This window comes from Leptidea sinapis, chromosome 18, assembly GCF_905404315.1.
Source record: "Leptidea sinapis chromosome 18, ilLepSina1.1, whole genome shotgun sequence".
Classification (NCBI taxonomy): domain Eukaryota; kingdom Metazoa; phylum Arthropoda; class Insecta; order Lepidoptera; family Pieridae; genus Leptidea; species Leptidea sinapis.
Window position 1 is genome coordinate 4,374,105 of NC_066282.1, and position 21,794 is coordinate 4,395,898.

The window sequence follows — 21,794 nt, forward strand, 5'->3', positions numbered from 1 at the left end:
GCAGTTTGTGTTAAAGCAGCATTTTACAATAAAGTTTTACTAATGTCTCTTCCAGATAAATCCTGTCTCTGCACAGAAGATACATCGTCGGAGTCACAGACGTCCATGTTAGTCTGTGCCTGCCCAAAAGATGAACATGACCTTGTCAAGCATAAAGAGAACTGCACATTCTATAGGAACGAAAGACTCATCTTTCCGCAAGTGAGTTTAGCTTGTTATTATCATATTGTTTGGTAACAGAGGGATCAAACTGGTTAATACCTTCGCCCATGAACATGGGGAGTACCAGAGGTGTCCGAAATGCTTTGCTGGTGTTTGTACTCAGATTATGGTGAAAGTCGTATTGATTCTGGAACTCTACATAGCCAACAGATAACGTTAAGCGTGGAAACAAGTTTCTAGCGAAACACGCGGTTGTGCAGTGCACAAAAACATTAAACTAGTGCGGCAGAAATTTCGCATTTTGACGTGATCGGCCTGCGCTGCCCTCATCCAACCTATGTCGGTGATCTTGACCAGATCAACGGTCCTACTCAGAATAATCGATGGACGTTTCTGCCCCACCGACCATCTGTCTTTCAAGTTATTCCTGCCCACTGCCACTTCAGTTTTGCAATCATCCTGGCTATATCGGTGACTTTAGTTCTCCTACGGAAATTCTGCTGTTGGCATCTCTTTTTTCAGGTATTTATGTGAACAATACTTCGGAACATTCTCCGTCATACATTCAGTAGAAGATGCGCAGATACCACACATCTCTTTCCAATGTCAAAAAGTATCGGAAAAGACAGTGTACGTCGCTCATTTATGTCAGGATTTTATTTGCAAAAACTGACGGGATTAATGTTGTAAACTAAAGCTGTATTTATAAACCCTAATATTTCTTATCCATTTGTGTACAGTTGTGTGATGTCTCGTCGAAGTTATTAATAAGAAACCTTCTCCCACGTACAACCGGATTTTAGAAAGCATTTTCCTCTGCAATGTTTTTAGATTTATTGAGTTGATGTCATGCTGCACATTTGTGGTGCTTTATTACTTACCATTAGGTCACCTGCTGGGTATTTCTTCTCTTTTCTCATTAAATAAAAAAATACTATGTAAGAAAGAATATCAATACAATGATGAAATATTAATAGCTTGTTTTGGAACCACATTGGAAAGGATCAAGTTGATGCTTTTCAATGCAGCTTTAATATATTTTAAATGCATTTACTTACCTAATAAATATAGTGCTTAACCAATATAGGAAACGGAGACGTGTGCTTGCGCGTCACCACCGGCTGAAGACGGCCTGTGTCACTGCTGCAGTTGTCCTCTCGACAAGTGCAAGTGTAACAAAGCCGGCAGGGAGGCGTTCGATGAGTAAGTCTAATATCATCATCATCAGCCAGAAGACGTCCACTGCTGGACAAAGGCCTCCCCAAAGATCACCATTACGATCGGTCCTGCGCTGCTCTCATCCAACCTATTCCGGTGACCTTGACTTGATCGTCGGTCCATCTTGTGGGAGGCCTACCAACACAACGTCTTCCGGTACGTGGTCACCATTCGAGGACATTACTGCCCGAACGGCCATCTGTCCGTCGAGCTATGTGCCCTTCTCACTGCCACTTCAGTTTCGCAACTTGGTAACTTTGGTTCTACTACGGATCTCCTCATTACTGATTCGATCTCGCAGGGACTATAACTCCTCGTAATATCGACTATAATCTCGGGATATAGACCAATTGCTTCTCAAGACGTGTCAGCAAATCAAATCTGTACTTTATCGCGACAGTATGGCCACAGCATAAGAACTCAAAACTACTTTAATAGAAATCTCTTTAGTGCCTTGTTACCGTGGTGTGTCGGTTACATGTTCTTGTGTATTGAAACAATTATTGCTGAACTATATTAATTTTAATTACTACCCGTTGCGATAAATTACCAGTTTTAGGCTCCTTGGCACCGGATGCCGGCTAGATTATGGGTACCACAACGGCGCCTATTTCTGCCAGCATTACTGTATCTCGGCCTGAAGAGCGCCGCAGCTAGTGAAATTACTCTTCAAATGAGACTTGACATCTTATGTCTCAAGGTCACAAGCGCTGTTATAGAATTATTGGGTTTTTCAATAATCCTGAGCGGCACTGCATAGTAATGGGCAGGGCGTATCAATTACCATCAGCTGAACGTCTTGCTCTTTTCGTCCCTGATAAATGTAGATGATCATAAAATAAAAAAATAAATAAACATTATGTAAATTTTTTGTATCTTTAATAAAGACATCACTTCACACTATACTAGAGGCAGGATTATATCGACTAACTTCATAGTTTTGGACGATGGTGACATGTCAAATGAGGGTATCGCAAAAGTGCACTCTTTCCGTTCTATCCCGAACGCGCCTTGTATTAGAAAGCTACTTCAAAAGTATAGAAGTGTTTTGTTTAGAAAGGCGTGGTAGCTAGTTGAATAACATCACTACTGAATTTAAAATATTATGACGAGATCAAAATCTAAGAAATAGTTCATTGGATAAACGAAAAGGGTAGTCTAGAAGGCGACCACTCACACTGGAGTGAAACATATGAGACTTCAGACAGTCCCTTGAGGCAACTATGGGATAATACAACAATAACAATGAATTGGGGATTTTTTTTTATAAGAAGGAGCAAACGGGCAAGAGGCAAAACATAAATTAAATTTGAAAGCAAAATTTATGAACGAAGCGGGACTCGAACCAACGACCTCTCGCATTCCGTGCGAGCGCTCCTCCACTGAGCCATCCGTTCGAGTGACGTGACGAGTGATTAAGAAACTTTCATGTTTATGCAAACCGTAAGTGACGTCACAATGCGAAGTGCTCATTTTTAACTTCTTCGGGTTTTATTTCATTAAAGCTACTTTTTACCTACCAGTGGGAGGCTCCTTTGCACAAGATACCGGCTAGATTTTGGGTACCATAACGGCACCTATTTCTGCCCTGAAGCAGTAATGCGTAAGCATTATTGTGTTCCGGTCTGAAGGGCGCCATAGCTAGTGAAATAACTACGCAAATGAGAATTAACATCTTATGTTGAGACATAAGGTGACGAGCACAATTTCAGTGCCGCTCAGAATTTTTGTTTTTTCAAGAATTCTGAGCGGCACTGCATTGTAATGGGCAGGGCGTATCACTTACCATAAAATAAAAAAATATTGTACTTTACAGATGGCGTAACAAACGGGAAATGGGCGCTATGCCAGCAGTTCTAGAAGCAACCCACCCCCTGATGCAGAAGTTCCAGCAGACGTTGAAACAGTTCCTCGAGAAGGAGAATGCTATAGCTGAAGAGGAAATTCTTAATTTGGTCAGACTACATTTAATATAATGTTCTGAGAAGATATTTAAGCACAACCACAAAATAAATAGCAATTCTATTTCGTATCAACTTATTACAACAAATTATAAACCATTTATTCAATTCAGTCGAAAAACTTCAATATCTAAAGAATTTTCATTCAACTATTTACCACCAGTTGTTTAAAAAACGGCAAACGTCAGCTTGAATGAGAAGTAACTCACTGTCACTCTTTTAGTGCCATATTTACAGTTTCAGTTAGCACTCAATAATATTATCTATGGTAAAGTGATGCAACAAAAATACTATAAAGTTTCGACATGTGTGAAAAAAGAGTTAAATCTTAGTAATTCACAAAAATATTTCTTCTAGTCTTTTCTTTGATTAACGCGAGTGTTACACATTTACCCCCTTATTCATAATAGTCTGCTAACTTAAAGCATTGCTAATTCTTACTCTGTCTTCTTTTATTGACGTAAGTCAGAGTGAGAAAAAACACTCCTATTTGCGTAAAAGTTACATTTTTAATTTTTATTTTAGTTAACCCGACGTTTCAAGACCTAACCTAAGTAACGTTTAAGAAAAACTTACGTGATATACACTGAGTAAAGTCTGTAAGCCTAATAATAATGATGATGATTAAATAATACTCGACACATTAAAATCCCCGTAATTGAGCTGTGATACTACTGCAGAGCTGGTAATCAGTCGCATATAGAATAGGAACATATTTTATTACCTATTGTAATTATTGCCAACGCAATACGACCTGTGGGCTGTGCAGTATTGGTTGTAACTTGTAAGTGAGTTTTCAATGATGTTGTTCGACGCCAAACGACAAGACGGTGCGGGTCGGGTGCCGTCTGCCGACTTTTTTTTCTTTTTATTTTTGCGCCCAGATAATGGGAAAGGGCTACCCTCCGGGATTACGACGGGAGGGAGGTGGTGAATGCTCATGCATACCAACGCAGCCTAAGTCTGCGTTGGTTATGTGGGACTCACGTAAAAACCTAAGTGAATACCCACTAAACACCACCTGAGGTTGGCTTCGGGCAGTGTGCCCTCTAAGCCTTCATCGGAGGCGACTATCTCTTGGGGAAGAGAGGCGCAAGCGGTACTCCCTTGGGAGTGTTCGCTGGGATTGGACAGAAGGTGCTATCTAATTGGGACTTGACGAGAAAAGGAGTGATTGGTTAGATCGAGTGGTGACACGGCTGGATTTATTGTTCGACCGCGACGTTGAGCGCTGACGTCGGTGGAGTGTAGCGCGTACTGTACGCGCTGACCATGAGTTTTTAGCGCTTAGCTGACAGCAAACGTTATTAGACGTGTACAATTACGAAGAAAATGAATCCTTTTGTAATCTTTTTAATATATGCGTGACGTGAGAAGATATCATGTTTACCCAATTAAACAGCGCCTAATTGAAAGAGAAATTTGTACAATATATTCGAAATTACCATATCACGAATTTGGGTTTACGATTTTTTGATTACAATATTATGAACATGCGTACGGTCGGTCGCTCAGTCAGCGTCCCACTGATCGCACTTATTTAAGGCCATAGGGTGTCAGCGGGCTGACGAGCTCGACCGACGGTTCTCGTCAGCGCGACGTAGCTGTACGCGCGTAGCAATTCATCGCTGTACTCTACGCGATCATATGTTTTCATTGTTATGGCTACGCTTGACCGACGTTAGCACTCACCATCGGTCGAGCACTAAATCCAGCCTAATGAGGTATTATAACCTTAAAGAATAAGCGATAATTTTAACTAGGCGTACGTCAGTCAATCAATTGGTGTTACAGCGGGACGAGGTGAGGCTGAGCAAGCTGGCCTATGAGAAGGATCTAGAAACGATCTACAGAAGCGATCATGACACAAACGCGCAGCGGGTTAGTATTTAAGTTAAATCATTGATATAGTATCACCGCTCTTCGACAACACTTCCCTTAAAGCCTCGCCTAGTATCGGAGTACTGGGTCTTGAAATCTCGAGCGATTGCCAATTCCGTGGCCATCTGGAGGGCAAAACCAAATTGGCTTCGAAGAAGCTGGGCGTCATTAATAGAGCACGGCAGTACTTAAAGCCGGCCTACATTCTAGCGCTCTACAAAGCGCAGGTCCGGCCACACATGGGCTATTGCTGTCATCTCTGGTCTGGCGCAGCCCAGTACCAGCTCGATCCATTTGACCGCGTGCAACGCGGAGCAGTTCAAATTGTCGGAGACCCAGTGCTCTGTGAACGGTTGGATCACTTGGCGTTGCGTAGAGACGTCACTTCATTGTGTGTCTTCTACCGCATTTATCATGGGGAGTGTCCCGAAGAGCTGTTTAACCTGATTCCTCTGCCGAATTTCACCTTCGCACGACACGCCACAAGTTAGGATATCATCTCCACCATATGGATGTGTGGCGGACCGCCACAGTGCGGTTTTCAAGGAGCTTTCTTCCTCATACTACAAAGTTGTGGAATGAGCTTCCTTGTGCGGTGTTTCCGGTACGATACGACATGGGTACGTTCAAAAAAAGCGCGTACACCTTCCTTAAAGGCCGGCAACGCTCTTGTGATTCCTCTGGTGTTGCAAGAGAATGTGGGCGGCGGTGATCACTTAACACCAGGTGACCCGTACGCTCGTTTGTCCTCCTATTCCGTAAAAATAAACATTCTTGTGACTGCCCTTTAGGCAGTAGGGCTAAGAAGAAAAAATAGTATGTGTACCTATACAAATAAAATTTGAAAACAAAATTTTATGAACGATGCGGGACTCTAACCCACGACCTCTCGCGTCCCGTGCGAGTGCTCTTCCAACTGAGCTAACCGTTCGTGTGACGTATCGTCATAAAATCTACAGGATCTACTTTACAGTTGATATCCTGCTCAACCCCAGTATTTACATACTAGGAAATTTTATTTGTGTATTAATGTCTTGTGTGCTAAACAAATAAAGTACTTGAGTACTAAACGGTGGTCGTTGCCATATGGCAAGTATAAAGTAGTTTGTCACTTTAAAAAATATAACAATTTTTTTTTCTATGATAATAAGGGACGAGACGAGCAGGACGTTCAGCTGATGGTAATTGATACGCCATGCCCATTACAATGCAGTGCCGCTCGGGATTCTCATAAAACCCAAAAATTCTGAGCGGCACTACAATTGCGCGCGTCACCTTGAGACATAAGATGTTAAGCCTCATTTGCCCAGTAATTTCACTAGCTACGGCGCCCTTCAGACCGAAACACAGTAATGCTTACACTTTACTGCTTCACGGCAGAAATAGGCGCCGTTGTGGTACCCATAATCTAGCCGGCTTCCTGTGCAAAGGAGCCTCCCACTGGTATTAGTCCAATTGTTTAAAGTATGTGTACTTATGTACGTACTCCAGAAGTTACACTTCTTTGGCATAACAAAACAAAAATCCTTACAAAAATTTGTCCTTGTGAAATATTACGTTTGTAGAAAGAACAGTATTTTAATAAAGAGGAATTAAATGCAAACAATGAAAATATTATTGCACCGTACATTGGTCGTTCAGTAGACGTATGAGTTGCAAGAAGTAGATGTAGTTGAAGTATGATACAAAGGTCTAGTTGACCAACGTCAGGGTGTCGAATTTGGGTGTCGGTTCCAGCCTAGCGAAACTCTCTAAGAAAAAAGCGATTCACTCGATTGTAATGAAACGTGCAATCATTGACAGATTGACAGATGACGGCTATAATCTTGTAAACAACGGAGGTGGACGAAATCCACTACGTTATAAGCAACTGTTTGCTTTCAAACTTAGCCGGATTATACATCTTGGCCAATCGCCATACTGTAATTACTACTATTTCAAACTTATGTCAAATGACTGCACGTTTCATATTAAACTAAATTTTAATTTTCACTAAGGCAGTCTTGCCTCTTATTGCGTAGTATTTACATCCTCTTTGGTCGGTGTGGGCGCGAATCGTAAAATTTCACCATGTTTTTTTTTCCTTTTTGCGCTATAACAATATTTTCGAAGTAAAATTTTATCAACTGTAACGTTCTGTTGTTTCGAAAGGTGCTGATAGAGGAGTATGAAGCCACTTTGTCCAAGAGCGCTGCGGAGAGACAGGCGGCAGAGCAGCGGGCTCGGAATGCCAACGAGAGATACCACCAGGCCAAAGAGAAACTAGAAACTAATATCATTGCTGGTAACATCGATTAATGTATAGCTGGTGATAGACTTGGAATATATTAGCGTATAGTCGACCTGACAGTTCGATAATGCATGATCAATATTGATTTGTCAAAGTTTGCGTTTGTTAAGGATGTGTGGCTGATTGTTTACGACTTATCAAATTAAAATGTGTTACAATTACATTTGATTTTTTTACCTTAATATCTGTCTGTCCGGTAGAGATGTTCTTCTCTTCTGATGCTATAAATAGTGGAGAGGTGAAATTTATATAGTTTTATTATTTACATCTTAAAAAAATCTTAAATAAAACGTGGAAAAAAATTGAGTTTTGAACTAAACTCTATATTGAGCAATGCCCGCACACTGACACAAAGTGTCGTAGCTCGTAGTCATGTACACTTAAGTATTAAACCTGGCCTGTTTTTATCGGTTGTCTAACAGCAAGAGATTCTATCTAGACGTACAACTTATCTAAGGATTACATAATACCTTGAATACGATTCGCGGTTGCATTGTATGGTTTAATAACTAATTTGTTATGCATGTAATTTTCTGCTTATAAAGAGTGGTACTTACTAGAAACTCACTCGGTGTTTCTTATAAGTACTCTCTCATTGGCTTTACTTTTACAGAACAAACGCAAAACGTTTACACAAACTTTTCAACAAATGAAAAACTTAAAAATAAACTGACCGCCTGTCACTTGACAGACGGACATATCTTCATTGGATTCTGGCGCTTTAAACTCAAAAATAGTCACCTAGCACTAAATTTGTAGATCAGTTGATGGCAATGTAATGGGAGGATTTGATTTTGTAGAGAGGATTTTACTAAGTAAGCTTATCTAAAACAAAATGCTGCTTTGCACAGGATGCCGGCTAGATTATGGGTACCACAACAGCGCCTTTTTCTGCCGTGAAGCAGTAACGTGTAAGCATTACTGTGTTTCGGTCCGATGGGCGCCGTAGCTAGTGAAATTACTGGGCAAAATTAACATCTTATGTCTTAAGGTCACGAGCGCAGTTGCAGTGCCGTTCAGAATTTTTGGGGTTTTTCAAGAATCCTGAGCGGCACTGCATTGTAATGTAAACCATCAGCTGAAGGTCCTGCTCGTCTTGTCCCTTATTTTCATAAAAAAAGAGTGGTTTCTCTCACTCGGAGTGAGTTTCCAGTAAGTACAAGTACTCTCTCACTGGCTTTACTTTTACAGAACAAACGTAAAACCTTTATACAGCACATACAAAACTTTACATTCAACTGACCACACGTCACTTGACAAACCGACAAATCTTCATTGGGTTAAATAGTCACCTAAAACTGAATTTTTAGATCAATTCATGGCAATTTTAGTAACATACCATGTTACAAGGATAATTTGATAGTGTAGAGAGGATTTTACCATGTAAGCTTATTATTTAAAGCAATATGTATTGACATATTTTTTGTATCTCTTAGAACGCGAAGCCACTGAAGAGCTGAAAGCGCTGACGAACCTGTGCCGTCAGCTGGAAACTTGGCGTGAGGAGACTGAGTCAGATCTGACCATCAGCCATCGCATGTCCGACAAGATGAGGGCTGAGAAGAAGAAACTGGCTGAAGAGAAACGGGAATTGGTATATCTTAAAACCTTATTATTAATTTTTGCTACCACGTTTCGTGAGACAGATAAAATTGTGAAAGTGATCACTTTGTGTCAGGTGCGTCATCATTTTTATTTTCTCCTGTAACCCGTTACGAGTTGTAGCACTCGAAACATTTCTTTTCATTTTATAAGTATTATCGGCAGAGCCAGGAATATCCCTAAAATACCCGCACATTAAGATGCGGAGAGATCGCCATTTTAGTGAAGTTATAATGACGTCACGCCCCGACAATACTTCAAACACCACCAATCAATAAAACTGTTTACAAACTGGCGGCTGCCGGCTGTCGTCACGCAGCCCTTACTTTGACATGGTCCATCTCACTGTCAAACGCGCGGGATCTATCATATTATTATTTTCCTCATCATCATCATCAGCCGGAAGACGTCCACTGATGGACAAAGGCCTCCCCCAAAGATCTACACGATAATCGATCCTGCACTGCTTTCATTCAACATATTCCGGCGATCTTGACCAGACCATCTTGTAGGGGGCCTACCAACACTGCGTCTTCCAGTACGTGGTCGCCATTCGAGGACATTACTGCCCCATCTATATATATGCCATCTGTCCGCCGAACTATGTGCCCTGCCCTTAAAAATAAGATAATACGGAATAGCCGATTACCTAGATGTAATATTGGATTTATAAATCATATATTGTCTGCCCTTTAAAACTATAAATAAGTCATAACATAATATTTGCTTTACGTTTACAGGATATAATGATATTTGGCTTGAGTAATGAAGTATGGAAGTTGGAGTCGAAGCTCGAGCTGTTTCAAAAGCAGCTGGAAATCAAGAACAGCGAGATGGAGATGGTGAACGACAAGGTAATTAAAGTTTTATATTTCCTTATATTTTTATCCTTTATTTATTAAAGCGATGTCGGTACATGTGCGTATATTCTCTGATGTAAATTTATCTATTTATTCTGTGGACCTGTTATAGTTCTTAAGTTGAGCCTTCAAAAAGTTCTGATAATTTTTCTCTATGGCTCATTATGTCGGGTCTACCCTCGTTAGAGTAACGGTCATTCCCAATATTCAGTCTAACTCTTACTTGAGATAAAAATCTTAACTATCTTTGACTTTTCTGTCCCAATAAACTTAACGACGGTAACTCACCTTATCCATGCACGCTGTCTGTCAATGGAACGACGTATAGCTTACCAGCGATATAAAATTTGTATGGAAATTGCAATTCACGCGTCCCAATATAAGGCGATAAGAATGACTTATCGGGTATATTGGGACAGCTTCAGATTATTGACAGCTAACTACTGACAGTAGAAGGTAGCAATTTATCTCTATCTGTAGATAGTATATTGGGAACGGCCGTAAAAGTGTTCTGTGGGTCTACCTGCTTATATTTACAATACAAAATAATGATTACATTAAATTAAAACTAAAAATACGCGAACATATTTGTCTATATTTAAAATATTTATATACTACATAAAAACGATCAAAATATTATTTTAAAATAGAAAAATTCCAAAAAGCAGATCAGATAGATTATTTTGTTTATAAAACTTTCTTGTCGAACGGTCAAATAACAATCTCGTCATAGTAATCGGAATCACTTTAATAATATTATCATAATACTATTGTGTTTTGTCTTGTATTCTGTGTTTTATGCTTGAGCAATAAATGTTATGAAGTAAGATAATTTATACGTGTAGATAGATAGTCTCTTGCTGTTTTAAGGTAACGCATGACAACACACCGGGTTTATTATATTAGTGTGCATGACAGCTACGTATTACACTAGCGATACGTCAGTCCTTTGTTTTAATGAGCGTTCACTGCTGAAAAAAGAGGGTAACAGTTCGCCGGTATCTTTTTCGACGTGCTTACAGCTTTATCTATGGGATAAGAAACGTGGGCCTATGATATGTTTTTGCGCGTGATCGCAATGTGTTTTTTTTGTATGAACGAAACGCACGAAAAGGCCTATTTACACGCAAAGTGGGCGTTCGTATTCAGTGATATCGTTTAAGTTGTCGTATACAGAATATAGTTTAATTAGTATGAAAACAATAAAAAGCCCAGTGTTATTTTTTCAAAACTATTTAGAAATTGTTGTTGCAATTTTAATTTAATTTTAGGTGACAGCCTATGCAGCTGAGCTAGAAGATCTGGAATTGGATAAGAAACGACTGGTCAGCCTGTGGAACTCTGTTCTGGTTAATATTACCCAGAGGGATAAAGTGTATGACTCCGTTCGGGAAGACTATAGGTAGGTAATGTTTTTTTTAAATATTTTAGGGCAAAGTAGATGCAAAGCTAAAATAGGAAATCAAATTATATATGATAGGTTGAGGCCGATGTCTTAGTTTGTTTTCTAAAAGTTTGAAGAAAGCTTTGAAAGCTTGAGCTTTCAGAGTTAACTTAGATAGTAACAGGATTATTAAGTATGAAGTTGCCGTTCTGGCGTATCTTTGTTGCGAGATTTCAGAAACTTACTCATATTACAATTAGAACATTCTAGATTTAAAAAAAATACAAAATTATACAATATTTTGTATCGGCCTCTAAGATGGCTATTTCCACTGAGACATTAAGAGACATTGTCAGTTACAGTAATATTTGGATCTATTTTAGTTTGTGAGATTAATTAAAGAGATTAACTCTTCTGAAGTAGCTAGAGTTTGTCACTGTAGGTTGATCTTTTTTTTAAGGCTGGGTACCTAGTTGAGGAATCAAGTGGAGTTTGGTAACCTCTCCCGTATAAGATCGCCAGTTTTGATTCAGAATTAAAAGCATTTTTAATTTACTACAAACATAATACATTTTTTTACAAAAATAACAAACTCTATAATGTTAAATAGTATTGGTAAAAAGTAAATAAATATTCACACAATTTTTATCTAAATTGAATGTTAATTGAATTGCATTAAAAGGCATAAAAGGCAGGAGTATTTTGATGATTTTTTGTGATGTCTATTAAAGTTGGAAATGTAAATAAAAAATGAATTTTCTTCTCATATTCTGTAGATATATAATTATTTTTTGTAATAATAAAAACTATATATAAACCGTCAAGAAATGGTAATGGTTGGCGATTTCTTGAGATAGCGGCCTTAAATAAACGTTACTTGCAAAATAAAAACATTATCTGCTGTTTTGACCTAGTGTAGATAAAGTTGAGAGCAGTTACTTACGGCCGTGCCCAATATACTATCTACAGATAGAGATAAATTACTACCTTCTACTGTCAGTAATTAGCAATAATCTGTCCGAATATACCCAACAAATCATTCTATCCCTTGTAAGCTATACGTCGTCCCATTGACAGACAGCGTGTACGGATGAGTTACCGTCGATAATTTTATTGGGACAGAAAAGTCAACGATGGTTACGATTTTTTATCTCAAGTAGGCCACAACCGGAGATAAACTGAATATTGATAATGGCCGTTATTGTACCGACTGTATAACGAACATATCTTATTTGCAGAGTTTTACAAGAGAACTATCACACACTGATCAACAACTTGGAGATCACAAAGAAGGTGACGATGGAGGAGATGAACAGAGGAAAAGAGCTCACGATGAATAAGGATAAGATTAACTACGATATCATGACGGCCACTAAGCAATGTAAGAACAGAAGACCCACCATCAACTTTTAATTAGCGATTAAATTCCGATGCAGTTCAGTTTAGGTACCTAAACTGAATCGCTAAGATTCGTATCATGAAGTACCTGTAACTGAATGGAGTTTAAATCGCTTATGGAAGAATGGATGAAAGAAATTTGTCTGTGGTCCGCGGTGTGAGAAAAAGTAATTGGATAGCTCTAATGACGTCGTGAATAGCAAAGTAGTTCAGTTTAGGTCGTCAATTGAATCGCAATTACAGTTCATGGCTCGCAGGACTTTTTATTTTAACTTTTATTATTGGCAAGGCTTACTTGGTGATAGGTGACAGGTCACTTACAGAATCACGTGCAGGAGCTGCAACATGTGGGTTACCCCAAATCACAGTCCATTTCATAGCGAACGGCATTTTGTCAGCTCGTTTAATTTTTGCCTCCCGGAATTTAATTGAAAAAAAAAACCTCAACGCAACACAGGAGTGTAAAAAAAGCCATGTTCTCATCGGAAATCATGGACAAACGGATCCACAACACTCGGTCATGCAAGTTATATCCCCATAATATCATAGATTACATTTAGAATGTAGAAAAAGGATTTTGATAATGTTATATTTCGGTTTCAAGTATTTTTACAGTTACAGGACAACCTTATGCGATACAGATATAATATTTTACACACATATTAAATCTATAATATAGTTGCGTGTAGACAAACTTACTACTTGGAACGCATTCATCGCCAAATACTTTGTTCTTCTAAAAAGATGTTCTTCTTTCTTGCATGTTTCCTTTGTTAATACGCTAGTATATTGTAAGTATCTGGTTTTACTCGACGATATAATAAGTGTATTTTATCAATTATCAACTGTGACACAAAATTACTTTCTTGACTCCTGTCCATTTCAGTCCTGAAAATGAAATTGAAAAGACAACGAAACGTAGGTTTATTTCTACCTTATAATCAATTCAGAATTGAGTTTGTGATATCTTTCGCTTTTTTTTAACTATTCTATAATATTTCAGTTGAGGCCGAGGATGCAAAGAGATTGAAGCTGGAAGAACAGACGGCACAACTCACAGAGTCCATTGAAATGACTGAACGCGATATGGACTTAATTAAGTCTGTAAGACATTTCCTACCCTATTAATCCCTATTAATCTTCATTTATAATTTAGTTTAATTTTTCGTGTAATTTTATTTAAAAGCTTAAATTAATGACTTAAAAAAACACAATACCTACAGGATGTTTTTTATTCGCGTAGTAAATGATATATGTATAATAGGACTACTTTTATCCGATGATTGTTGTTAACCTAATCTATTCAATCCAGGTTTAGGACTTTGAGTTAGAAAAAAATATTTTTTTTATGAAAATAAGGGACGAGACGAGCAGGACGTTCAGTTGATGGTATTTGATACGCCCTGCCATGCTGCAGTGCCGCTCAGGATAATTGAAAAACTCAAAAATTCTGAGCGGCACTGCAACTGCGCTCGTCGCCTTGAGACATAAGATTGCAAGTCTCATTTGCCCAGTAACTTCACCAGCTACGGCGCCCTTCAGACCGAAATACAGTAATGCTTACACATTACTGCTTGACGACAGAAATAGGCGCTGTTGTGGTACCCATAATCTAGGCGGCATCCGGTTCAAAGGAGCCACTGCTCCACCATGAAAGCGTTAATTGTGTGGATCTGACGCGACATATCCATAGTACGCCAAATCTACGAATTTTAGTGTATACCTTTTCATTGTAATCAGAGAAATTAAGGTCGTTTTCTAAGGCAACACCTAAAACATTGTCAACTTTATCGAGATTTATTCTATTATAATTAATATTTAGATAAGTTTGTCTTCGTCCTTTTACACAAATATGCATAAAATTAATTTTCAATAAATTCACAAATTAATCATTATTATCAAGTAAAACAATATTTTTTTCAATGTAAAATTAATATCAAATTAATATTCATTTAAATCATATATTGGTCTATACAGAAATGATTAGTTAAGGTCTACTAAAAAGGAGCAGATGTTACTAGAGAGTGTCCTAATTGACACGCATTTTGACTACGGTCTGTCTTATTTTTATTAATTGAATTATTCATGCCATCCTTTTAACATCTATCCGATCATTTTTATTATTATGTGTATTATTGAAAATTAATCATAATCTTGTTTTATATTCAGGAAAACCAAACAATGAGCAACATTCTGACCAGCTCTGAGAAAGAGTACGACAGACGAATGGAACACAAGATGAAGTTGGAGAACGAGATCCTGGTGAACCTGCAGGACTGTCTCCTGAACGATAAAGCTGTGGAGTCCATGGCAAACGGTATTAAGAAGATGAGGGAGATGTCCAGGAAACAGGTATGTCAGCATACAGACACATTAACAAAAGATTTGATTGCCCAAAGATACATAGATTAAGGTTTTTTTGAGATTCCCGTTGACCACCGCAAGCCATTTTCATAGTTTATAGCATTTGTATTCAGCAAAAATGTGCTTAGATTACTTGTAATTTGGAACCATGAAAAATCACAAGAAATGCAGCAGAATTCATCGGTTTTACAACAATATTGTTGTATGCCCTGGACGGCCATTTTTGAGAGTCCGGACCAGAATGGGGATTCCGAACGTACTTTTTAAATCAAAATAAATTATATGCAAGTATGCAAGACGTTGTTTTCTTGGAAAAAGAATATCAAAATTTAACAACTAATGCGGTCATGCCCCTATATTTTTTCAGGAAATTTCCTTGATGTCGATGGAGAATCAGCACGCTAAAATGATGCTAGACATAGAGGTTCATAGGAACCGCCAGGCAAAGAACAATGAGCTGCTGGAAAACATTCAGGAAAAAGTCAAGGAACGGGAGAAGGAAGTGGAGGGATTGCAGGAGAAATACGATCAGAAGTCTCTGTTGCAGTTGAGGAAGCAAAGAGAGCTTGATATAATTATGAAGAAGTTTTCTGCGTTGAAAGAAGTGTTTGATGTAAGGAATAACTTTATTGATCTTGAATATATTCCCCTGGCATATTCCCTATTTGGAGACAGCCCTCCTGATGCAAGAGCGCCACTGTTTGCGATCTTGTGTCATTACTGGAGTTAGGCCTAGCATCGTCATGTCATTTTTGATGATTCTAGACCAGGTAGTTGATGGGCGGCCTATGCCTCTCTCTCTTCGTCTCATCCATATCCATGACTCGTCTCGTCATGTGGTGTTCGTCCCTACGCATTACATGCCCATACCAGCGTAGTCGGCCCTGCATTTTATGGTGTGTAGCTACAATTTTAAAGGTGCCTCTTTCTTTATTGATATTGAAGTAAAATTTATATTTCCAATATACACAGAGATGATATCAGCGAAATGGGTGCTCTTGTTCAAATTTGCTTAAGTACTAAATATTCTTTTTTATACTAAACACAAGTAAATTGTTGTAATGCTGCAGAATAAGGATTGTCACGCTTTATCGATATTTCATATACGTTTGAAATGATTGTGCTGAAACTATCCAATTTTTGGTGACAATATCCAACACGTGTAGATGAAATCACCTCAAGAACGTCGCGTCGAGGAGTTAGAGCAGCAGATCCGTGTTCTGAGGGAGAAGACGGAGAGCATGCAGCACGAGTGGCTCCGGCTCCAAGGGCACGTGGTGAAGCTGACCAGCCAGCACCATAAAATCATGGCTGATGCCAACCTCATCAACAAGCGTTAGTATTGCGACAGTAGTATACTCTATGAGATTTTTCTAGTAAAATTACAGGGAAAATGAGACTTAACGTCTTGTGTCTCAAGGTTGAGGAGCGCAATTTGTAGTGCTGCTCAGAAATTTTAGGTTTTTTCAAGAATCCTGAGCAGCACTGCATTTTGATGGGCAGGGTGTATCAATTATGATCAGCTGAACGTCTTGCTCGTCTCGTCCTTTATTGTCATATAAAAATAGATTGATCCCGTAAAGTTTACGCTTAAATTTTTAATCTCATCAAGAATATTTCTTTGCGTGTGCTGTCAGGGTAGTATCTAAAGAAGGTTTAATAATAACCAGTTAACTTCGGTTACAGAGATACAGATTTGCGAGCAGAAGACGTTGCGGGTCCAAGCAGAGTGTGAGCACGTGGATGAGGAGCGAGCAAGTGTGGATCGGAGCCTGCGGGAGCTGCGAGGCCGGTTGGAGGTGCTCGAGCGGACCAGGAAGGAATCCAACGAGCGCAATGATCATCTGCAGAAAGCTAACCTGGCAATCAGTCACGAGTATGCTGCCAACCTTAAGGTACGGATGGATGGAGTAGTGCCTACTATTTTACTTTTTTATGAAAGAGAGGCATAACGAGCTTACGGGTCACCTTATGTTAATGATCACCGCCGCCCACATTCTCTTGCAACATCAGAGGATCACAAGAGCGCTGTCGGACCTTTAAAAAAAGTACGCGCTTTTTTTGAAGCTACCCATGTCGTATCGTCCTGGTAACATAGCACAAGTAAACTCATTCCACAGCTTGGTCGTACGTGGATGAAAGTTCCTTGAAAACCGCACTGTGGAGGAACAAACATCCAGATGGTGGGGATGATGTCCCAATTTGTGGCGTTAACCGCATATTGTAATATGATTGTTTGCTAGGACTATACACTTAAAATTTACTAGCTTATAGTCGACGTGACAGCCCGATAATGAGACCAATTTTGTTTTGTCAATGTGTGAGTTCGATAGTGGTTTCATATTTAAAATACCTTACTATGAATCTAATACTAAGCATGGCTCACTGTTTACGGCTTGTCAATCAAAATCAGTTATAAAATAATCAATAGATTCACTTTCCTTTTCTATCTTGCTAAATCTCCGTAAGGGTTGTTCTTCTCTCTCAAACTTTACGATGTTGTGTCATTTAGGCATTATTAATATTATTATTTAATACTCTTCATGGAGACTGGGCGAATAAAGTAGGGCCAGCTAAAGTTTTTTCACTACTGAATTTTATAGCATTTCAAGTAGTTTTCAGTGAAAAAAAATCTGGTGGATGATGGCATTATATTTCTCGCATAATAATGCTAACGCACACATATATACCTAAAGTATGGACCGGGATGTGTTTGTGTGTCCAACAGGATGCCGAGTCGGAGATAATTCAGCTGCAAGAAGACATCGAGACAATGGAGAAAGATAAAATAAACTTAACTCAGGAGCTCGATCGAGTACAGAGAGAAGCGCTTATCTGGCAAAGGAAGGTTGGTAGTTTTTAGATTACTAGAATCTTTCAAAAGTATTTAATTAAATGTCGGTAAGCCGACTCATCGATCATATTTACAGTCACCAATTAGTCGGCGACTGTCCGGCCCTAAAGAAAGAAAGGAAAAATATTTATTCAATTAGGTCAAAATTAATGTCACTTATGAATGTCAAAGATTTTACCGCCACTACGGAAAAGTTGAGCTTATCAAAAGACGTGGCAAGAATCTCATTTCCACTCTTTTAACACTGTAAGAGTCAGCATTTTACATTATTATTTCATACAATTTACGTAAAGAGATGCACCAAAATTACTCAAACATTTTGGCTTACTTACGTAATTATACAAATGATTTAAGTTTTGTTTAGTGTTAATTCCGCCAATATTTGTCTTTAAAACAATTCGACACGTGTTTCGCCTCTACACGAGGCATCCTCAGGACGTGTTGTCTCGCCAAAATCTGGCACGAGACTGAATCAAATGAGTTTTTTTTTTGCGCCCAAACAAGGGAAAGGGCTACCCTCCGGGATTACGACGGGAGGGAGGTGGTGAATGCTCATGCATACCAACGCAGCCGAAGTCTGCGTTGGTAATGTGGGACTCACGTGAAAACCTAGGTGCCTACCCACTAAACACCACCTGCAGTTGGCTTTGGGCAGGTGCCCTCTAAGCCTACATCGAAGGCGACCTTCACTTGGGTAGAGAGAGGCGCAAGCGGCACTCCCTATGGAGTTTCCGCTGGGTTAAATCAAATGAGCCGCTCTTTTATACCCTCGTCCCATGAAATGACGCGCTGTGATTGGTCGGCTGTTGTGACGTATTACCCCCGGAAGAGATACGTAACAAAGGTGTGGGACTAAATTTGTTTGTTCATTCAACAATGTAAACATGTTTTTTTTGTGTTTTATTATTTCTAATTGCTCTAACACATTTAAGCGAACTCCTTTTTCACATGTATGTAAAATATTAAAATTATTATTGTTTCCGAGTGACCTGTATCAATTAAATGTTTCGCGAAGTGTGATTTTTCGGGATGATTATTCCTAAATGCGGCAATATGTTCCTTTAATCTAATTTCAAAATTTCGACCTGTTTGACCTATATGCCCCGTTACAAGTGTCACAACTTAGTTTATAAACGCCGGATTTTTCGGAATTATTTAATCGATATTTGCCATCACATATTCGAGTGACATTGTGATTCGTTCGGAACGACACATTAATATTGTTTTTCCTAATGTCCAAACTTTGATCATTACAGGGTATTCTTGCAGTAGATCTCAAGAGAAACATTCAGAATGCTAAGTCTGCAGCCGGGGAGATCGGACAAATGAGAACAGAGATCCATAGAATGGAGGTATATAGTATTTGTTTATAGAGAGTGTTCTGTTTACAAAGAGATTATAGATGATTTAGAACGGGCAACACGTACAAAATAGAAATTGAAACTTTGTTACCCAAATGGACAAGTAAGTATTTATTTATTTAGACCATCGGGTAGATTATTAGGTATCTATTGGTAGGTCTTGGATATTACTGGGAAGTTTGTTGTGGAGTTGCGGATACACTGGCCTATAAATGATTTTCTAATTTTGTGGAGATGTGATTGTTACAATTGTAACTTTTGTGAACTTGTCACTTTTTTATGATAGTCACAGATTTTTTTACGAATATATAAAAGATCCTCTTAAATATATGTATCGGGATGTCACAGTTAATACACTTATTTCTTGAAACTTCTCCGTGAGAGACATCTAACACGTAGTCGGCAACATTATTGTTAGTTTAAGCGGTGATTACTTACCGTAAGGTGGATTTCTTTTTCTCAATAAAAAAGTGTGTGTATTATAACAAAACAAAATTACTCCATAACGATTTTTCGAATTGCTTGTCCAGACTTGTCATGATAACGCAAATTTTTTGCCTTATCCGGACAATAATGCCGTAGCATAAAGTAAAACTATTTTGGATACAAATCTTTGTAATACTCTAACGTTTGGTCACCAGCTGTTGACAATGACATTTGACAGTGTCACTTGCTAAATAAATATTATCTTGAATACCGCTTTACTATCTATATTTACTATGTGAGGACGATATATCGACTAGCGTCATGGTCACGGCAAAATCGTAAGAAATTCACTTTTTTTATGAAAATAAGGAAAGAGACGAGCAGGACGTTCAGCTGATGGTAATTGATATGCCCTGCCCATTACATCGCTCATGATTCTTGAAAAATCCAACTACAACTAAAAGTGCGCTCGTCAACTTGAGACATAAGATGCTAAGTCTCGTTTGCCCAGTTATTTCACTAGCTATGGCGCCCTTCAGACCGTAATGTTCACACATTATTGCTTCACGGCAGAAATAGGCGTTTTTGTGGAACCCATAATCTAGACGGCATCCTGTGCAAAGCAGCCTCCCACTAATACTCTGTCATAAAACTTCCTAACGGGTTCCTAAATAGGTCTTTTATGAAACCAGGTCCGTCGTGAGCAGTTGCGTAAGACCAGCGAGAAGCTGGCGGAAGATCTGGCGCTGTACGTGACCCGCAGGGACACCGCAATGGACAAGGCTCGCGCCGTGGCCGCTGTGGAGAAGGTTCACGGTAACTCTGGCCACATCTCGCAGTCCAGTTACCACCATAAGCTGAGATTGGTCAAGAGTGATGTTGCACGAGTCACAAAAGTAAGTCGCTGTTGAGTAAGCATCGAGGAACATAGGAGGCAAACCTTTTTAGGAATCCCTTCTCAAGTGTATAAATGAACCATTCAATTCATCTATGAACGAGGTGTCGTAAAAGGGGAAAAACTATATTTATTTGAAGGGCAATTACGTGAAAGCTACTGATATATTGTATAAAATATATGGTTATATATACGTTTTGTATATATGGCTCCTTATGATATAAGATTGAACCACAACTAGTCGCTTGGTTTAGATAGAATCAATATTTAGTTCTACGGCACCTTAAATTTGGCACGGATAGATCTGGTGATATCCTCAAACTGTATCATATATAGAGGGTATCTCAGATAAGTATTTGGAGTGTCGTTTGTAGCGCGATATGATTTCATACAAGTTTTAATCAAATACTTTCTGACTTGCGCTTGTTCCAGATACTCTTAGTATTACTTACATTAATAAATTCAAAATTATAGTTGCATCATTATTTTCATAGAAATAGCGCAAAATTCTTAATAATAATTGAATAAATATGGCAAAGAGACATGATAAAACTTGGTAGAAATATCGCTATTTGTAGAAATAATTAAATAATATAATTAAAATATATCTATTAACCAGGACCTGGCCGACGCAAAACAGCGTTTGCAGGAATTGGAGAAGGAACAGTCGCGGCTACAGCGGGAGTTGGCTGACACTGGCGCTCTCAACTCTCAGCTGGAGGAGAGAGTAGCCACGCTCATGAAAGAGTCACGGGATGCGGAGAAGCAGAAACAATGGGTAAATTATTTGTAATTTTCAGATCCGTTTTCAGCATGTAGATTAGTTTTAGAATATCATCATAGTAATAAAACTCACATGTGCTTGATCTTAAGATGCTTACGACATATTTTTAATTCGAATGATTTCTTTTGGTATAATATTGCCATTGCAATTGCCATTCTATTTTTTTATGGAAAAGGAGGACAAACGAACGTAGGGGTCACCAGGTGTTAAGTGATCACCGCCGCTCACATTCTCTTGCAACACCAGAAGAATCACAGGAGCGTTGCCAGCCATTAAGGAAGGTGGAACGCGCTTTATTTGAACGTACCCATGTCGTATCGTCCCGGAAACACCGCACAAGGAAATTTATTCTAC

The 21,794-nt window shown here is 38.8% G+C and overlaps 1 protein-coding gene and 1 non-coding gene across 3 annotated transcripts in view; one reads left to right on the forward strand and one right to left on the reverse strand.

Moving 5' to 3' along the window:
• The window catches only part of LOC126969412 (coiled-coil domain-containing protein 40), a 23,080-nt gene continuing 1,286 nt past the window's right edge, over positions 1-21,794 (forward strand). The window contains exons 1-18 of one of the 2 annotated variants that reach the window (XM_050814812.1): positions 1-201; positions 1,250-1,365; positions 3,197-3,335; positions 5,136-5,222; positions 7,374-7,506; positions 8,949-9,106; positions 9,855-9,968; positions 11,246-11,376; positions 12,597-12,739; positions 13,760-13,860; positions 14,926-15,108; positions 15,488-15,733; positions 16,287-16,455; positions 16,807-17,015; positions 17,849-17,968; positions 19,231-19,326; positions 20,454-20,657; positions 21,276-21,434. In XM_050814812.1, the coding sequence (XP_050670769.1) occupies positions 43-201; positions 1,250-1,365; positions 3,197-3,335; positions 5,136-5,222; positions 7,374-7,506; positions 8,949-9,106; positions 9,855-9,968; positions 11,246-11,376; positions 12,597-12,739; positions 13,760-13,860; positions 14,926-15,108; positions 15,488-15,733; positions 16,287-16,455; positions 16,807-17,015; positions 17,849-17,968; positions 19,231-19,326; positions 20,454-20,657; positions 21,276-21,434 (2,667 nt within the window). In that variant the 5' untranslated portion in view covers positions 1-42. Of the gene's footprint in view, positions 202-1,249; positions 1,366-3,196; positions 3,336-5,135; positions 5,223-7,373; positions 7,507-8,948; positions 9,107-9,854; positions 9,969-11,245; positions 11,377-12,596; positions 12,740-13,759; positions 13,861-14,925; positions 15,109-15,487; positions 15,734-16,286; positions 16,456-16,806; positions 17,016-17,848; positions 17,969-19,230; positions 19,327-20,453; positions 20,658-21,275; positions 21,435-21,794 lie in introns of those variants that run through there. The other variant, XM_050814813.1, reaches the window with a different exon arrangement.
• Trnap-ggg (transfer RNA proline (anticodon GGG)) lies at positions 6,081-6,153 on the reverse strand. The gene has a single exon. It is a non-coding gene; the product is annotated as a tRNA-Pro (tRNA).